At 34.7% G+C, this 20,853-nt stretch overlaps 2 protein-coding genes across 5 annotated transcripts in view; both read right to left on the reverse strand.

Moving 5' to 3' along the window:
- Window positions 1-20,853, reverse strand: part of LOC127868783 (phosphatidate cytidylyltransferase, photoreceptor-specific-like) — a 195,479-nt gene that overhangs the window by 60,605 nt on the left and 114,021 nt on the right. The gene's annotated exons all lie outside the window — the stretch shown is intronic.
- Window positions 18,403-20,853, reverse strand: part of LOC127870037 (uncharacterized) — a 68,900-nt gene continuing 66,449 nt past the window's right edge. Inside the window, exons 3-4 of the mRNA XM_052412697.1 lie at window positions 19,479-20,036; window positions 18,403-19,242 (exon numbers count right to left, since the gene is read on the reverse strand). Coding sequence (XP_052268657.1) covers window positions 18,403-19,242; window positions 19,479-20,036 — 1,398 coding nt within the window. The remainder of the gene's footprint in view (window positions 19,243-19,478; window positions 20,037-20,853) is intronic.

Below are 20,853 nucleotides of genomic sequence, written 5' to 3' on the forward strand. Positions count from 1 at the left end.
ACCATTTAACATATAACGTTCTACTAAGTCGTTCAAAAAATAGAAAATAGGTATGGTGATAATGATTCTCCTTGTCTTACTCCTAAAAAACAGGAAATTCTTTATTACTTATTGTATTACCTACATTTATTCTTGATTTCACATTTGTATACATAGATTTTATGATATCAAGCATTTTTTTCTCTAACGCATTCAACAGTTTATACCAGATGATATCCCTGATCGAATGCTTTGGTGTATTCATTAAATACGGCATACAATCTTTTTTGTTCACTTAATAAATAATTAGTTACACCATGTAACACAAAAATGTTATCAACAGTTCCCATATTTTGCCTGAATCCTGCCTGTGCCTCTATGTAGACATGATAGTGTTCAGCCCAAATGTTAAGTCTATTGTTAATGACGTTAGTGAATAATTTCCCAAAAGTATTTAAAATTGTTATCCCTCTGTAATTATAAACATCCGTTTTATCATCTTTTTATGGACATTTTCCTGAAGTGTGGCGTGAGGGTTTTATTGTTCCGTTACATAAAAAGGTGATAAACAGGATGTTTATAATTACAGAGGGATAACAATTTTAAATACTTTTGGGAAATTATTCACTAAAGTCATAAACAATAGACTTAACATTTGTGCTGAACACTATAAAAGTACACATTAGTCATGGCCAAAACTACATCAGCTTCTCTTTTGGATATTGCTGCAGCCTGCGCATTTGAATAAATATAAATGTATAATATAAGATAATGCATGTATGTATCAAATATATTAAGCGAATAAATATTCTGATGATGATTATCACTCGATGGTTTCTATCTTTGCTTTTACTTGCATTTTGCTGTTCGTACAACTCACTAAAAGGGGCCTTTTCACGCTTGGTTAAATTGACAAAATTAGAAAGAGTTGTTTCAGATTCGTAAATTTTCGTTTTAGATATGATATTTGTGCGGAAACAGTAATTCTGAACATTTACCATGCTCTAAAATAGCCATTATATGCATCTTTTGACGATTTAAAACCCTGAAAATTATAAAGCGTTGCAACGCGAAACGATTGAATAATTTGGTGAGTTCTGTTGTTGTCGTTATATTTTGCGAAACTACGAGGATTGCTTATATTAAGTATAAAATACATCCATGAGAACGGATGGCCGAGTGGTCTAATTGGTAGACTTTTACTCCAGGACTCCAGGGGTCAGTGGTGTGAGCCCTGTTGAGGGTAACTATTTTGTGTGTTTGTTTTTACAGTTTTAATCTTGATTTTTTACTGGAACTTTTAAGATTCAATTTTTACATTTATCAATATAAAGCATTTAATGACACACTTCAATACATGCCAAAATTTGTGAAAAGGCCCCTTTAAAATGGTGTCAGATGAATTGTTAAGAATATTCCTAGTTCGCGGGAAATACAAGTTTCTAAACGGTCAATAAAAATACCATAATAGTTATATTGAGAATGTGAAAGAACGTTATATTATGTACTATTATGAATGTAAAATTATTTTTCAAAGATATTTTTTTCCAGTTTGTTTGAGGAGAATAATGATAACGTATATCCTATATAACACTCTTCAAACTGGGCGATAGTTCAAAGGTATAGTTTGTAAACGAATAGAATTATAATTAGACATATCAACTAAATACAAATCATACCGTGCTTCATATTAAAAATTGATGAAAAATAACTTTTAGATGTTTTTTTCCATAATACTGTTTGTCTTAGCATGTGTCTTGAATTAAAAATAGTTTTTCATAGAAACAATAAGAAAATGTCTTTTCGTACCCCACTTATTAGAGAGTTACATGACGCTATTTCTTAATACAGCTAAAGCAGGCCTTCGATATCTCAAACAGGCCAACAATGGCACAAAATCTTCTACAAAACTCGACAATCCATAATGTACACCACTGTCTGAGAAAGCGGAGTGATTCACTTCATTAAAGAATGTCAAGAAATTGATCATCTGTTATCATTATCGACACCACTGTGTTAGAAAATTAAATCAAATTAACTGTTTGTTACACTATTCATAAGATTGCATAAACTATTTTTATTCGCCTCAACGACTTTAAAGGAAAAAGGGACCTACACATTTTATCCTTTGGTGAGTTACCGGATGAACGAGATATATTTTATAATTCCTTTCCCAAACAGCGACCAAGGAACAACACATGGTTGTATCGACATCATCTCATTACTTATGATTTGGAAAAACATGAAATTCATCATTTCATAAAAAAGTGCCAGCACTTTCTTAGTTCATATTTAGTTTAATGGTGTAATCTCATTTTTACTGAAAATTGAACTGGAAAATGCGTAGACCAATTGTACATTGATTTCAACTTCGTTTATTTATTTTTTTCAAACGATATGATAATTGCCAGACAGGACTTCTGTACCGAATGGCGTTCAGCATTTTTCAGTATAACAAGTCCTGAGACAAATTTAAAACATTGATACTCTCAGATTCCGTCTTCCATTTGCTTTATTTTGCTGCTTTCGTCCTAGCTTATCCACAATTATTTCCTTTCTATCATTACAACGAATTGATAAAATACGATCTCTAAAGCAAGTGTTGCGCAATTGATTAACACTCTGAGCTGACAATAACATGCCAGATTTTACCCAGATAATCGCCATGGTCAATATTTTGGGATCTTAAATCAACTGTGATCATTTTCAGTAAGAAATTCCGTTCGATTTGACAGTTTTGGTCGACGAAATGTTGTTCTGAATGAAACCATTTTAATATCTTTGTTATAAATGGAGTTTAACGTTAATTTTGCAATTAATAATTAACTATTTTGGGCTCTTGATTTGGTAATCTTTTCATTGTTTATTAGATAGTTTTACAACGACAAGTGTGTTCTTTATTTGAAAGATGGGCACCTATAGTGTTTTGTGACAATTTATTTATAAACTTCACAATTGACAAAAAAAAAATAAAATAGTGTCGCATAGGAATTATTAATAATAATCCGAATAATGTCATTGATATTGTATTTGTGATCAAAACACGTAACTTCTTCATGAATAAATGAATTTAATGCTTGTAAAAAAGTTGATCTAACAAGAAAAATAAAACTCTCAAAATAATTTGCTCATAATTATTCTTTCCATTATGTAAATTGTGTTAACTTTATTCTGGCCAATGCATTTCCTTTGCTCTTCGGTAACGATTAACAATACATCATGTTATACAAATCCCATCAAGAGAACATCGGAGGGGCTTTGACGGATAAATAATCGAAATACCGTCACAGAGCGGTTTTCCAATAAACATAAAGTCTGAATATAATAGCAACGATACGCAGGGAAAAACGAGTATTGATTTTAAAAACATACACTTATTTTTCAGATAATACAAAATAAAAAGATTCATTTCTTACAAGAAAAGTGTAAGCTATTTATAATTGTATCGCTCAATTTGCTTCAGTCGATTTTTATTCATTTATTAGAATTTATATGTGCAATAATGACATGTTATTTTAAGTTATCTGACTATAACACATTTTTATTGCATCTACAGTATTGTAATTCAACCTTACTTCAAACCAGTCTGAAAATTTCGAGAAGGGTCGTCATCGTCAATGTTGTTAAAACGTATTACCAAACCTATTTGCTGTTTCAGCCATCACAATTTCTAGAATATCATTTATAATAATATTCAGCTAAAACTGTACTTTACTTGAATTCACTTTGATATTTAAAAAAAAACTATTATAAAATTAAAGTTTTTTTGTATTAACTTCTGAGTTTTAGTATACACTTAATTTACCAATGCATGTTCAAGTTAGTTCTAATATAAATTACAAAATCATCAAGACAGTGTTGATTGGTGTACATTTTTTTTATTTTAGTAAAGACAACACCTATCAGTAATGCTTCAACTTCAAATAGCTGTATAACTTAATATAATTCACTCTTTAATACGTTTGTTTAATGACGAAACTTATCCGAATCGAAACTATTTTTCCTTTAAAAACAAAAGTTTATTAAACGAACACGATCGAAAGTTTAAAAATAAGGGTCGGCACAAAAAATATCTTCGGATGGGTTAGAAGGAAAACTTATTGTTTACGGTTTATTTAAAATGTGCACCATCCGTAAAATCTTAAAATAAATGACTGTCCAAAACATGTTCTCGTAATAACTAAACATATACTGTATAACACATACAAGTAAATATTTCTTTGTCTTCAAAAAGAAAGACATTGCAGAGATTTAATGATACACAAATCTTATAACACATGTTTCGAAAGAGTGAGCCTAAATAGAACAGTTGTAAAAATGAAGATATTGAATATTTCATAGACTATATCGGACATGTTGACATCAGTTTCATTTGCCTTTAAATCGGTTAATGCTCTATGTCTTGACCGTTCGACTTCGGTGACCAAATATTTCACCAGTGTGTTGTTGTAAGTGTTGCGTCGTTTGTTCTGTATTGTCTATGCCATTAGATACGTAAAAAATGTGAGCTAAACATAACATAAAGTTACATTCATAGTTGCTCAAATAATCAGTTTAAACTTATTAAACATGACAAAAATATTATTTCAAAAGTATCATACTACATAACCATGTTTTATAATATGAATAAGGCAGTTACTTCGATAAAAAGCAACATTTGTTTCATTGTTAATACGAGGATACAGCAATTGCATATTGTTAAATGTAAAATATAAGTCTCTTCTTAAACAGACAGAGCAACTGGCATAATAACAATCTCATTAATAAGTGTTCATATGTAGCATTTCTCTTCGAAATATGTTGACTTGTTTCACTCGAGTAGACATATATGGTGCTGTTTATTTAGTTTTAAGCGTTAAGTCCCTAATGGAATAATAGACGTTAAGTCACTAATGGAACAATGGAACTTGAGAAAGTGCTGACAACCAAAAGCTGAATTACAAAGTTTTCCCATCACAAAAAACTGGTGTTCCTCACTTTTACATGTCATCAGACACGTTCCGAGCCACCGTAAAAGACTCTAATGCCATATCATACAACTTTCCTCGAAGGTATGTATTATTATATCAATTACAAACTAAATTGATATGCACTTTATGTAATGAAGCAGCTAACTCGGGAGTGTTTTCAATCGCATGATCATTTAGAAACAATGTGTAAACTTTCACAATTTTTTATTGAAAACATAAAGGATCACGAACACTTTTATAAAACTGTTGTACATATCAATAGTCAACATTTTGTAAAGGGTCAACTTTTTATCTAAATACATGTATGTATTCTGCTGTTCGATTGTTTTTTATTTTATCTTATAAAACTGGTTTGAATCTAACACGTGAATAATTTCATTGAATTGTATATTGCCACCGAAAATTGTTTTATTGCATACATAAATATTAAGTGCATTACAAGAAACATACAACAAATTCGTTATAACAAATATTTCAAAATCACATTATCAAAAGTACTTTTTCTATTACAAAATTAATCTAGACAACATTTAAAAAAAAAAAAACAAATCGTTCCAATATAGACTTGATAATTTAATATAAAAAACAACGACTAAAAACCAGGATTGCAAATTCAATTTTCCTATCGTCGCATGAGGGTGCATAATGGATGTTACTGGGATACAAGCAGTTCTTTGACATTATTATATACATTTAATAAACTATATTCTTACTACGGAATACCGTCGTGGTTACACATTAAAATCCAGAGGGCGAAAATTCGATAATGCGATAGTACGATGGCGACAATGCGATAGTATGATGGCGACAAAGCGATAGTACGATGGCGACAATGCGATAGTACGATGGCGACAATGCGACAACGCGATAGTATGGTAACGACAGTGACAGTTCGACAATACGATGGCGACAGTGCGATAGTACGGTGGCGCTATCGTACTATCGCGTTATCGTACTTTCGTCATCATATTATCGCATTGTCGCCATCGTACTATCGCACTGTCGCCATCTTAATGTCGCACTGTCGTCATCAAATTATCGAATTTTCGCCATCCTGCTATCGCACTATCGCATTGTCACATTGTCGTCATCGTACTATCACACTTTCGCCATCGTATTTTTGCACTGTCGTCATCGTATTATCGCACTAATGCATAGTCGCATAGTTGCCATCGTACTATCGCACTGTCGCCATCGTATTGTCTCACTGTCGTCATCGTATTATCGCATTGTCGCCATCGTACTATCGCACTGTCGCTATCTTAATGTCGCACTGTCGTCATCATATTATCGAATTTTTGTCATCCTACTATCGCACTATCGCATTGTCACATTGTCGTCATCGTACTATCACACTGTCGCCATCGTATTGTTGCACTGTCGTCATCGTATTATCGCACTAATGCATTGTCGCATAGTTGTCATCGTACTATCGCACTGTCGCCATCGTATTGTCTCACTGTCGTCACGTATTATCGCATTGTCGCCACCGTACTATCGCGTTATCGCATTGTCGCCATCGTACTATCGCACTGTCGCCATCGAATTGTCGCACTGTCGTCTTCGTACTATCGCATTGTCCTCCTCTGGATTTTAATGTGTTACCACGATGACCCTAACGGTATTCCGTATCTTAACAATGTTTTTTCAAGTGCATCGTTGGCTCTTATCGATACAATAAGCTGTCGAAAACGCGTCATGTCAACTTAATAAAAGCTTTGACGGTTATATATAACTATACCGGAGTGTCTTTCTAAGTGTGAACTGTCTAGCAATCAAATAAAAAGCAATATGATATTCTTACTTTCAGAATGTCAGACCATTCATGTGCGAGACTAATTAATAGATAGATATGCGAACTCATAGACATCGTACAACCTGAAAGTAGCTCCAGAAAAAAAGGAATAACATGCACGTTCCAAGTTTTTCAAAACACAAACAGCAACATGAAAAGTAAGTAAGTAAGAAGGAATATACATAAGTGAATATCAAGATGCATTAGTAGGAGATGAATCTTTATTATTTCATTGACGTTTATGTATGACCACACGTCAATTCCAGAGCAATTCAACACTCGAAAAAGTACACGTCATGTACAGTTCGTGGCAATATTTAAATCACTATGAGTAATTTAAAAAAAAGTTTGTTTAGTGTGTGAAAACCTTAGACAATTAGTTAATAAATGAAATTGTGTTTGGTTTAATTAACATTATATGATACTGTTTATTTCAGTGAGCGTTTTCATATTATTATAAACTCTCAAAGCCTTCATTTAAGGATGATATGCCGTTATTCATACACTTTCGTTGAATGTATTGATAACTATCAGTCATTGTAAATGACTGATAGTTATCAATACATTCAATACGTTAACTAAAACTGACTTACATTACATTGGGAAAAAGTATATGTATTTCATAAGGTTTTACCGAAGTGGAATAATCCCATTTTGTTATGTATGTTAAATCTTGTTCGCTGGAAACATCGATTATGCTTCGTTAGCTTTTCCATAACCAATAACAACTATGGTAGAAATCATTTTGTATGATGCATTTCAATACAGTGCCCACTCCTACTCTTAATTAACATGTGCTGTTATTTAAAGCAATATCCGGTTCATTCATTCGCAACTTTTGATCGTTCATGGAACAACTGGATTTGAAATAAGAATGTGTTAAAGACTAAGACACACTGTGAACACATATAGTAGTAAAAATCTAACTCAACATGTGTTACTTATCGTACACATTGTATTTTGATCGTTAATTCAAATAATGGTATTAGTACTTTTCAAATGCGATTGTTGAATCAAATATTAGTACATACATTAGTAAAACATACAATACACGAGAATAAAATATTGCTAGATTGCAGAATATTTTGCAAACCGTGAAATCAAGTAACATTTAAAAAGCACAATACATTAAATGTAATATGGTAACTTCATGTTTCCATTAAGGGAACTTATAATAATAATAGTGTCATTAAATACTAAATACTGGATACAAACATTGCGTATACAAAAGCAGCAAACGGCATAGGCTTTTTGTTTCACGCGAACCAGACTCAAATATTTAATTCTATTTGAAACAAGTCGTATTATGTTTTCCATTTAATAGCTGATTTTTTATCACGTTTAATACATGTTTGTATTTAAATGCGACTAAAACATCGCGAAACACACAAAAAGATGAAAACGTTTGAACAGTCATCAGATTTTCGTTATCGAGATAAATCGTCGCGGACAGGGTGCTTTTGTTGCTTTAAACACAAGAAATTTGTTTGTTTTCCGTTCAATTTCTTTGAATTCTTAATAAACAAATAAGTGGAAAAATGAAGATAGTGTCGCGATTCCTGAGTCTCTGTTAAAACGATGTGTTAGTCGGTTAATTATTGCTTATCTGCATAAGTTTTAAATATATATATATATATTTATATACATATATATATATATATATATATATATATATATATATATATATATATATATATATATATATATATATATATATATATATATATATATATATATATATATATAACAAAATATGACTGCATATTAAAGATAAAAAATAAAAACGGCAGTGGTAAATAACCTCAACATTAGGTCGAAATAGTTTACAATTATCTAAATGTGAGCTATGTTGATGTCATTTAAGAAAACAATGTGATTTTGCTTTTTATATTTAAGCAAGCTGTCATTATTTAAATGCGTTATGAGAATAGTATCCGAAACATCTATTAAATAAGGACATCTGCATTTCACATTGCAAATGTTAATTGATTATCAACCCCATTTAGATTCCTTAATAGAAAAATTGTTTGTATGTTTCTTCTTTGCTAGTTATTTAATATGTTATCTCTAAGTTTAAGTGTTTGCTTAAATCAGCAATACACAGGTTGTACAAACGTTATTTTTCACTTAATCAATATCCAAACATTAATTTACTTTGGCTTTAACTGATTTTAAAAGCATTCTATTTGTACCGTATTTAACAAAAAGTATTACGTCACATTGAAATTTGCTTATTGTTTATTAATTAAGCTTCCATCAGTTTGATTTCTGTTGGCGAGTGAAGTAAATAAAACGCGTGTGTATTTGTTAATCTTGATGTTCGTTGCGATAATAACGAGCGGCTTGGTCCTTTTCTCATTGTCAAACAATATCGCTCTCATGGTTTGATTCATACGCAGCTGAACTCAAAATCGATGCTTAGTACCGAAATAACCAACACTTCGTCGAAATTGTTTCTTAAATAGCTTCCACTTATTTTTCTTGTTTATCCTAAAAATACAAGTTGCTGATCGTTGTAGACAACGTCATTGAAATATAATTAGTAAACTAAAAACAAACGTAAAATTAACATCAACATTTTTCTACATTCCCTACATTTAGCAACAGTATGCAACAGGAACTGCATGGCAATAGATAAGTTTGGAAAATGTGTTCAGACATTCGTTTGAATTGTTTAAATCTCTAGCGTCATGTTCGATGGATTCTCTTGGAATACAATCGCATTGTTATGTAAATCGTTTATGTCTTTGGAATATACATTTCTTCTTTCAATTTTTGAAAGAAAGACTGTACATGTTCTGATTTCTGATTTGTTATATTATGCATTATATATTTAATTTTATGCCATTGAGAAAAATAGATGTTAAATATTCTTCCCACATGAAGATGAATGTTTAAGTAAATTAAATGATATATTTTTCCGAGCCCGGTTAACTTCCATATCGAAACTAATAATTTGATTCGTTGATTTGACAGAAATATATATACAAATAAATAAATGAAAGTAACAGCTCGATTTCTTATTTTAATTTGATTTGCAACTTTAACATCGAGGGGCACATATGTGAGAACAATGTTCGATTGTCGAGATAAACTTGAACTTCCAAAGCCATTGTCTGTACAGGTTATTATTACCATTGCATGTCACTGATGTTCTGACAAATTAATTGTATGCGAATTGCCTATGGGAAAAAGGTAAACACAGTTGACACCTACTATGGAACGGTATTTAGGTAAAAATTACATCTTTCTTTATGACTGCGTCATGATTCATGATGCTACTTTCAATTTGTATGTAGTCACCTTTTTCATGCTTGATGACACTTACATCTTGCCTGATGACCAATGTCTGTTTACAATCTGATATCCTTCATGTGTACAGATGCAACATTCTTGTTCGTAAATTGCATGCTGGGTATGTGTATGTTGGTGCGTGCAGAGATAGGCGCAGTGCATAATGAAAGCAAACATTGATGCGTTGAATAAATTAACGCGATGGCAAGATGTGAGTTTCACCCAAGCACAAAGCAACATACAATCATGATTGATGCAATGATGTCAATTTACAGTTGTTCCGAAATGCTACGGACGACTACGGAAACTTACGGCGTATAACGGAAATTTTATGTTATAGCAGAAGTGGCGCCCCTTTGTGTGACATTTGCTACTGAACTGAAATTAACCGCGTGTTTGTAGACGTAACATTTTTTGGTTAATGACTAACCATAATTTTTGTACAGTCATTTACCTTCAATAACCAAAGAAACTCTATGGATATATTTCAATATATATATATATATATATATATATATATATATATATATATATATATATATATATATATATATATATGCTACTAATACATGTATGCAGAGCTCCAGATAAGACGCTTTAAGTCGTAAAAATTGAATTAAATTTAGTAAAAAAGTAGACTTAAATTCTGCGCGTACGATTACACATTGAAAAAATAAAATAAGAATTCAAAATTCGTGATTATGCGTAAAACTCAATATCAATGCATATAATGTACACATTTCATCAATGAGTTCTCACTCATCTAGGCCCTCATTAAAATTATGAAATCAACAGCACTTTAACGTTATTATGAACTACATACCATCTTTAAAACAGTCGAAAAGCCAAACGTTTTCCAATACCTGGTCCTTTTTTCGCAAAAAGTCTGCTGTAAACCGGCAATTGTCATGAGCTCTTCTGAGACTATAAACTTAAATGCTGATGTGCCAAAAATTATACTTACCGTTAAAAACAAATTAATAATACACTAAATTAAGGCTGGATTTTTTATAGAGTGTAAACCAAGATTTTGCTGAAAAAGTTATCTGGAACTCTGCATGTATGTTGAGAGGAAATCCATTACATTATTTCAAATTTACTAGAGTACACTTATATTGCGCCACATAAAATGCTATAAAACTATACTATTAAAGTGCGCATATAAACTTTATTATAGATGGGTAGGAATTTCGTGTCAATCTTTTTCACATATGAAAGAGCTGTTGGTCATTTGGAAGCCATGCTATGCTGCTTAAAGTACAAATAGATGCATGACTTAATTAAGATTAAACAAAATAAAACACTAGGTCTTTGCCAAGGTTCATAAGAGTCAAATATATACGAGAAGTAAGAGCGTAATCGTGCGCAGCGAGACTTGCTCATATAGAATTGAACCTCTTATTGCTTCTTTTCGAAATAATTTCATGTCTCCGAACTAATATGAAATACGCCCGGTGTTTTTTTACATGCGGATTAATGCTCCGTTTTAGATCCATAATTAACGAACGCCTCAATATTTTCAAAAATTAACACCGGATTAATGTTCACCGACATTTGTTCATACATGTCTGATATAAATATTATAGAGTTATAGAGCTGAACAAAAAAATACATTAAGCCCTGTTTTCCCGGCACACGCGCTGGACAAACACCTTTAAAAAACGCGATACCAATTCCAGTACTTGTGCACTTAAATGATTGTAAACAATAACGGTTGAAATCCGTGCGTGGGAATTTTTCGGGTAACCAAGAGCGACGTCAACGTTCATGAAGCCTTTCATTCATAAATGTCAAAACCAGCATCACCAACACATCAGCTCCCTTATGTCCTGTATAAAATACGTGTATATTTTCTTGAGTACCAACTGCAACTTAGAAATATCAAAAACATTCGCGGCAGTCAATTTCTTGTGTAGGCTTACTGGTCTTAATTGCAATAATATACGTATTTAGTTTAATGGAGATTGTAAAATAAAGGGAACTAATTCAGCTTATTCAGTATAGTAGTCAAAATGGTTCGGATGTTTTCTCTTTTTTCCGAAAAGTAATTTATACAACATACGGAAAATAAACGTGCGCCACCTGCTGTCATAATTTGGTAACTTGCATTCTGCTAAGTTGCATTTAGTCTGGATTACCTGCCCCTTACACTTTGTATTGGGTCAGGCATACATGTCGGCAGCCAGTGTCTTCTTTAAAATGGACAATTAATTTATTTTCGGAGCAAGGAGTTCACATTGTGATAATCGGTACGTTTTATTATAACTAATATATTGGCGATATTGATTTTTCTTGCTTTTTACGCCTTATCTCAATACATAGACCTATGATATGTGGCTATATTTCGGAGATAACGGATTTCGAATAAACTTTTATAACACAATGTTTAAGTTATAATTTACAATCCCTTTGGTTTATCTTAGTGACACGTGTGTGACAATTATTCCATGCGCCATGAGATATTTCCATATTGGGAGTGTAGAATTTTCTACTGAACCGATTTAGTTTGAATGATGCATAGTAAACATTACAGAATTTCTTTAAGGCCTTAGTTTATGTTAGTACAAAATCTCCAACGTATTGTTAAGCATATAAGTGGAAGGAGAAAATAACAACATAAACATGGAAAGACCACCTAGCCAGCATTTCTTGCATCAAAAGTACTGACCACTTTGTGCAAGCAACTGACTGCTTCCCCACTTGAATTTGTAGCGAAGCAAGAAGGACTCTTGGAGCCAAGGATAAAACATGACCGTTAAAGTTTGCTTGTTTGATGGTTTACCCAACGACACATAGGACTCCAGATCAGCTTATGGGGCTCGATAATATTTAAAAACTGACCTTTAACAGTAATTGCTCTGAAATAATATAATTTTACATTACATGATTTACATATACTGAAATGTAGTATCTATGCATAATTGATTCTTTAAGTAAATCACAAGGTCAACATTTTCTATGAATTGTAGACTTTAGTTTCCCTTGGTGTAATTTCATGTACTTTAAAGGTGTCAAATAAGATACAACTTATTATTTGTAGAGTCTTTTTTCCATATTAATTGCTTACATGGCTATGTTTACCTGGAAACGATCAGAAAGAGATATTGTTAAATCATTTTTTTCCTTGGTTGGTACATATTTTCGGCTATATCATAATGAAGCAAAAACTTTAAAGATGCTGCGGACTATTTCATTAAAGGTCGTACGACAATTCAAATATACAATGAAAACTGGACAATTGAACATATAAAAGCTGTTAAACAACATGCACTCAAAATTTGGACCATGGGTAAAAACATTATGGCATGTATCAATTAACCGAAATTAGCAATACTGTGATTTCGTGTTTAGTAATAATGTTTATTTGAAATAGGCATCATATTCTAAATCTGTCATATGATGTTTGATGAAACGACCCCCAGGACCGGTAAGTCAAAGTCAATATTTTAGGATGAATATATTTAATTCACACTATAATATAACAACATCTTTAACAAATAATCATTATTAAGAATGTTTCGTTTTTTTATATAGAAAATATCCTATTGGGCACACTTAAGCGTATCTAGTCCAGGGCTTGACACTAACTTTTTTACCTACTGACCCAAAGGACCACCATCTTTCAGAAATTACTGGTCCTCCAAGATTTCAAGTGATCCGACACTTTCTATGTTATTTTACATAAATTTCAATTTACTTTCCGGACTTTATCCACAATGAATTGTGCATTTATAAAAATAAAACTATACTATCTACTAAACTATCTCTTATCCTTTTAATATTTTCGCTGTACTTCAAGCTTTTCTTCACTAGTTTTAGGCGGAGGTTCTTTTATAGTTTTTAGGCAGAGGTTCAACTTGTAATCTTGAAAATTCACACGTTTACTCTCCGGCAATATCAAAACATTATTCGGTGCCCTCCAGTGTAAATTCGCACGGTAAACAAAGTATATTCTGATGGTACGAAGATCAATACAATTCTCATTATTGCTGCTCAAAATAATAAATACCATTAAAGGGATCTTTTCACGCTTTGGTAAATTGACAAAATTGAAAAAAGTTGTTTCAGATTCGCAAATTTTCGTTTTAGTTATGATATTTGTGAGGAAACAGTAATACTGAACATTTACCATGGTCTAATAGAGCCATTATATGCATCTTTTGACGATTTTAAAACCTAAAAAATATAAAGCGTTGCAACGCGAAACGATTGAATAATTTGGAGAGTTCTGTTTTTGTCGTTAAATTTTGTGAAACTACGAAGATTGCTTATATAAGGTATAAAATACGTACAGCGTGTGTACTCGGCGGAATAGCTCAGTAGGCTAAAGCGTTTTTACTTCAGGACTCTGGCAGGACTCCAGGGGTCACTGGTTCGAAACCTGGTCCGGGCAATGTTCTTTTCCTTTTTTTAAGTTTATTCTTGATTTTTTACTGGAGCTTTTACAATCCAATGTTTACATTTATCGATATAAAGCATTTAATGAATAAGTTAAAAAATGCCAAAATCTGTGAAAAGGCCCCTTTAAAAATATATTTTAAAAACCAGGAGTCAATGACCCCAATGAAATAGTATTAGGACTTTTAAGTATAAAAAATGAACTGTGATTCCAGTTTATATAAGATGGGTGTTACTCGTAATTATCGGTGGATTAACAAACTGACAAAACTCGCTGGACTTACTAGTGGATCTACTTAATTAATAGACCTTTGATCAATTTTGATTTTTCTTTAATTACTTTTGCCGACTTTCTTTTACGTGCTGTCTCCAAAGTCTGCAAACAACCCTGCAATTATCGGATGGTCAATCAATTATCACGTAATCACCGCTTCTAATTACCCAGTTAGTGCGCACGCACTATTTAGACGGTGAAATGTGTTTCGGAAGAGATGAGATAAGATAAACAACGCCAGGGCTATTCCCTCGAATATAGACCGAGTTTCAAATACTGAAACATTAATTTCAATTAGGAACACAGCAGGATTTATTACCACGGAACTCGAGATGTTAACTGACTGACGCACGGGTCACATTTTTGAAGAACCAAAATGACGCACGGCAGAAAAAAAGGTTGTGTCAAAACGAGTCATTTTTAATTTGCTCGCGTCAAAACGCAGGATTCTGCGTCTATTGAAATCCCCATTTTGTTCATTTCTCGATCCGAACGCTTTGAATTTTTTGTTAATTTGTGTATCTATCACAGCAAAGTCCGGAGACATTTGCGGGACACATTTGTGGATCGCAAATCGATTTCTTGATCCGACAATAGTTTTTTGTCATCCAGGCATCTAGAAAAATTGGAACTTTCAATATCTTGCTATATTTATCCCGGTCTCGAGTCGTCCCATAAAATAACGATGAAATTATCAGTTTATTATGAACACATAAAGTTGTTTTATTGATGAAAACGGCTTTCCACCAGTATTTCACAATAATCTGGCCAGGATTTTTCACTGGTCCAACGGATCAACCAAATTTCTAGTTTCACTGGTCCTCCCTATGTTTTACTGACCCCGGGTCAACGGACCACCGTTAGTGTCGAGCCCTGCAGTCAGTGGAGAACTGCAGTACATTGTTCAAACAACTCTTAGATTTCCAAACCGCCATTCCAGTTCCAGATCAGAATTACAAACGCTGCAACAGACAAGTGGTTTAACCGTTGTGTGGAATCCGAAGAAAGAATTTATTATTACACGTTTGCACATTGAATTGTTTAAACAATATTCTTTCATGTCTTTCCTCACCTGTTGACACCAATGACCTGTGCATCTGTGCCCGTTCTTCCAGATCGTCCAATTTCTCGGACATATGCTGAAAAAATAAGACAGTAATGATAATGATGTATATAAATATATATACACTTGGAGACTTTTCCAATGCATCACTTAATCATATTAATATAGCTCCCTTATTTTTGAACGGCTTGTGTTGAAATTTGAACCAAGAATAATTTAACACATATCTGTTAATTCTTGAAAATTTAATTGAAATTGAAAAACAACAAAATATAAAAACTTAACAAATTAAAAACGTCACTTCAAAAGTCAAATTCGCAAACTCGTACAACGTTTAATCATAACAATGTGAAAAGTAAAACGCATAAACTTACACGTCTTAAATAACTGACCGGCTTGCAAAATGCCGATGGAGCCTAATCGCTCTTGAATATTCATACGAGCCATTTTTTTTTAAAATTAATGTTATGTTTTTCATGTGTAATTACTAGGGAAGGCATCGAATACCTATATCGGTATTCGAATATTCGCAAATCCATTCAATCGAATATTCGAATATTCATATGCAAACGGCTGGATTGATTAAACTTTTATTACTCAGTTTCGTAACCACTAGGGATATTAAATATACATTGACACAGAGATACATTTGAATATACAAGTGCTGTGTTGAGAAATAGAAATAAACTGTATCTGAGTTGTAAAAACAAACTTTGAAAAAGCCTATTTAGGCGATGGATATTTTAGAAAAGAGTGAACTTGTTCTGTGTTAACTTCCATTGTTGTGTAAGTTATGTCCGTTTGCTAAATACGAGGCTGTTTATTAACGTTGCTATCGAATAATTGTATCGCTGTCGGCCAATACTATGACCGATACTGTAATCGGGCCCAAATAGACAGAAAAATATCATGTCATAGAATTGTATTTTATTTGAAATTTTAAAGTACCGATTGCATGTACGCTTATATAAAAAACATATCAATTAGGCATGCAAAGTACACCAAATATTCAAGAAAAAATATAAGGACAACCATCATGTCATAGAATTTTATTTTTATTTGAAATTTTTAAAATAACGATATCCTGTATGTTTATTCTGAGGTTATATCATTTGTTAAATTTGAGTAATTCACATGGTTTTGTTTCTGTTCAAACTGTGATCACAGAAACTAAATTATTATTCGCCAGTCAATTGAAGCCCTTAATTGGCACCTAATTGACAAACAACAGTTCGGGCCCTTTCTTAGAGTGTGTATATATTGCATTGCGCATTTGGCTAATTCACACATTTTAATGGCTGTTCATACTGTGATCACAAAAACTTTATTATTATTCGCCAGTCAATTGAAGATGTTAAATGGCACCCCATTGACAAACAGTTCGGGGCCTTAGAGTGTGTATATTGAATTGCGCAATCAACGCTGATATCACGCGTTATCAGTTTTACACGAAGAACGTCACATCAAACATGTTAATCCCAAATGATTTCGGAAGCCAATTAGTAAGCGGATCGCATGTCATTAAATATAAGGGCAATTACGTTTGAAAAAAAAATTGCGAATATGCAAATATAAATTTGTTATTCGAATACTAACCATTCAATCGAATATTCGAATTTTCGAATAATTTTGCCATCCCTAGTAACTACCTAGAATTATAAAATTGAAATCTTCATCTTCTTCTTCTTGGCGTTCGCTCTACACGATCACGCCATTTTCTTCGATAAATGATGTGGTCCGTCTCAGTCATCCACGTCTCCATAGAGCTTCTGGCGGAGGGATGTGTCCTGGGGCCACTTTGTAGCTCGCACCTGGTCGTGACGTTTGCATCTTTGGAGGATGTGTTCTACTGTTTGGTCTTCTGTGCCACACGGACAGGTCGGTGACGGGGCCAGTCTGTATTTCTTATGCATGTGTGCATTGAGTCTGTTGTGCCCTGATCGGAGTCTGACCATTATCACTTCCTCTGCCCTGCTTAGGAGTTGATATGCATCTGCCTCTTGTCTTGGCCTGGTAAGTGATTTAATGATGGTAACTTTATCCTTGTAGTTTACTTGCACAAGTGGCTGTTCTACCTGAGCACCTTGTTTTGCCAGTTGGCCAGCATCTTCATTTCCAGCCACTCCAATGTGTGCTGATATCCACTGGAGGTTAACGTTAAGGTTGGTGGCTTCCTCGTTTGCCTCTTGTCAAAGGTGACTCCCAGGTAAGTAGTCTCGTCTGCCTCAGTCATAGGAGTGTTTCCCCTCCTCACCGTCCCTGCTTTCTGTTTTGATGACAATGTGAATAGTGTGTTGGATGATTTCTATTTGTTATTCATATCGCACCAGTCTTCAGCCCATGAGGTAAGCGTGTCTATTGCTTCTTACATTCCGTTTGTGGCTGTGGTGGCATGCTCTTCTTGGCACCATACCACAAGATCATCAGCATAAAGTGCCGCCTTCACTCTCCTTGGCAATTCAGACACGAGGTCGTTGATGAAGAGTAGGAAGAGCGTCGGGGACAGGACTCCTCCTTGTTGGACACCATGCCGAAGAAGGAACTTCTTACTGCTTCTTTGGTTTAAGCTTACTCTTGCCATTCTGTTGAATAGATATGACTTGATCCACTTCAACATGGTTCCTCCAACTCAATTCCTCATCAGTTTGCATTGGAGCCCATCAATCAAGACTTTACCAAAGGCCCTTTGAAGGTCTATCCATGCTGTCAGGACAACCTTCTGTATCTGGAAAGCATCTTCAATTTCTTGGGCCATGTAGGTAGTCTGGTCCTCGGTGGAGCGGAATTGACGGAATCCAGCTTGTTGTTTTGCAAGTAAGTTGTTCGTCTCCAGATACAACTTTAGGCGTGCGTTTACAATTCTCTCCATTGTCTTCCCAACACAGCTAGTGAGGCTTATTGGACGGTAGCTTCCAGCCTGCTTCGGATCCTTTCCTTTCTTGAGAATAGGGAGTATGATGGCCTCTTTCAAGACTTGGGGAAGTTGGCCTTGTGTCCAGCTGTAGTTGAAGATGTCTTGGAGTTTGTGCATTGCTGAACTGCCTAGATGGGTGATCATTTCATTGGTCACATTGTCTGGTTCTGGAGACTTCTCTAATTTCAGCTGCCTGACTGCTGTCTGTAGTTCGTGCAGTGTAAGGCTTTGGTTCATACGGTCTGATGTCACATCATCTGTTTTCCTGTCCCTTTGTTCTTTTCTTACTTTTCTCTGTCTTTCTGTACTGGCATGGATGTCACTGACATCTTTGTAGTTGCTGGCAAAGACATTTGCTGCTTGTTTACCAGTCAGCAGCTCTCCATTCTCTTCCATAGTTACCGAGCCTCTCGCTTGAACTTCATCGTCATTCAGCTGTTTCGTTAACATCCACAGCTTCCGGCCATCTCGCTCAAGGTTGAGTGATGCTGTTTTGTTTCTCCAGCTCTTTCTCTGGCCTTCAAGTTTGTGCCGCAGGAATTTGGCCTTGGCTCGCTGTAGTGAGAGGTTGCTTTCTTGTGAAGGGTTGCTTTATGCTTCCACCCTGGCTTCTGTCAACTTGGTCTGGAGGTCTTCCAACTCCTCACTCCAGTATGGCTTTTAGTCTTTTCTGGCCCCGCGTGGTATCGCCTTCTGTGCTGCGTTCAGTATGCATGCATTGAAGTCTTTTACAACTTTGTTAATATATCTACCATCCACTCTGATCTCTTTGCAGAGGTCATCACTCAGACGGCCTTCTTGTAATTCCATCTGGGGATGCTTGATGATGAAGAGGTAGACTGGTTCATGATGAGGAGAACTGGGCGATGGTCGCTTCCTCCTAGTTGATCACAGACTTCGCTCTTGATATGCCCATGGATATCTCCAGTGCAGAAAGCTAGGTCAGGGGTCGACGTTGTATGCCATTTCCTGGAGTAGAAAGTTGCCAGATCTTCAGGCTGGTTGATAAGATTAAGCTTGTTGTCATCTTGCCATTCCTCTACTTCCTCTCCACGTCGGTCCATGTCGTCATATCCCCAGCTTTGTGAATGACTGTTGAAGTCGCCAACAACAATGAAGTTAGATTCTTCTGTTGGGATACTGTCTAGGGAAAGAGCCTCGTCATTTGGAGAGTAGAGATTCACTCGCTTCAGATTGAAATCGTTCTTCCTGAGACTCAGAACTTGGAATTCAGAGTCATCCATATGCGTTTTAGTCTGAACAGCATTGATGTTGTTCCGGACTAATGTCAGGATGCCTCCTTTCTTGCTGCCTTCTCTGTCACATCGGAAACTCTGGTATCCTCTGACCTTGAATGATTAAGCTGGCTAGACAAGCTCTATGTAGTGCCTCCTAGTGGCGACACACGTCAACTGAGCACCTCGCGGCCTCAGGCTGAACTACAGGGACTCGGAGGTGGTCTGCCCCCAGACATGCGGCATGTCAGTCAAACGGTGTGTGGAAATGCCCTGATGCCCATGAACAGACCCCAGCTAAAGGGTAAAATGGCCCCTGTGTTCCCATGGTTATAAGGTTCCCTGCTTACTGGGTTAAATAAGAAACCACTGCCTTGTAGTTTGTCGTTGGATCGGCAAAGGCTAAGGGTTAGGTAACCCCGACAGAAAACCCAGGGAGTTGAAATCAGAGACGTTAGGCCATTGGCACTCCCTTAACAAACCATGACGTCATGTACATCGCTATGACTACACAATCAACCAGTGTTAATCGATGTGGTGCTGAGTCTTTGGGATCCCTCTAGGGAGATTCAGTGCCGGACTCTGAGTCTCGAAAGAGTCCACCCAAAGCTACTGGGGGTCCCTCCTTCATTCCACAACAAGCCCAGAGAAGAGGAGGAATGAAAGCTGGCTACAACAAGCCAAGGAGGAGAAACGACCAACATCAACCTTTCAAGGTGATGCATTGGAACGCAGATGGAGTCTTCAATAAAAAGACAGAATTAGAGTATATCCTTTATGAACACGACATTAATGTCTGCTGCATTCGGGAAAATTGAAATTAAATTGGAATAACATTTATATCGCCTTTTACTACACTTCGTGATTTTTCTAACGCCACGCATTTAAAACTAATATATATCAGTAATGAGTTAATATTTTTATTTAAGTT

Source organism: Dreissena polymorpha, chromosome 2, assembly GCF_020536995.1.
Source record: "Dreissena polymorpha isolate Duluth1 chromosome 2, UMN_Dpol_1.0, whole genome shotgun sequence".
Taxonomy (NCBI): domain Eukaryota; kingdom Metazoa; phylum Mollusca; class Bivalvia; order Myida; family Dreissenidae; genus Dreissena; species Dreissena polymorpha.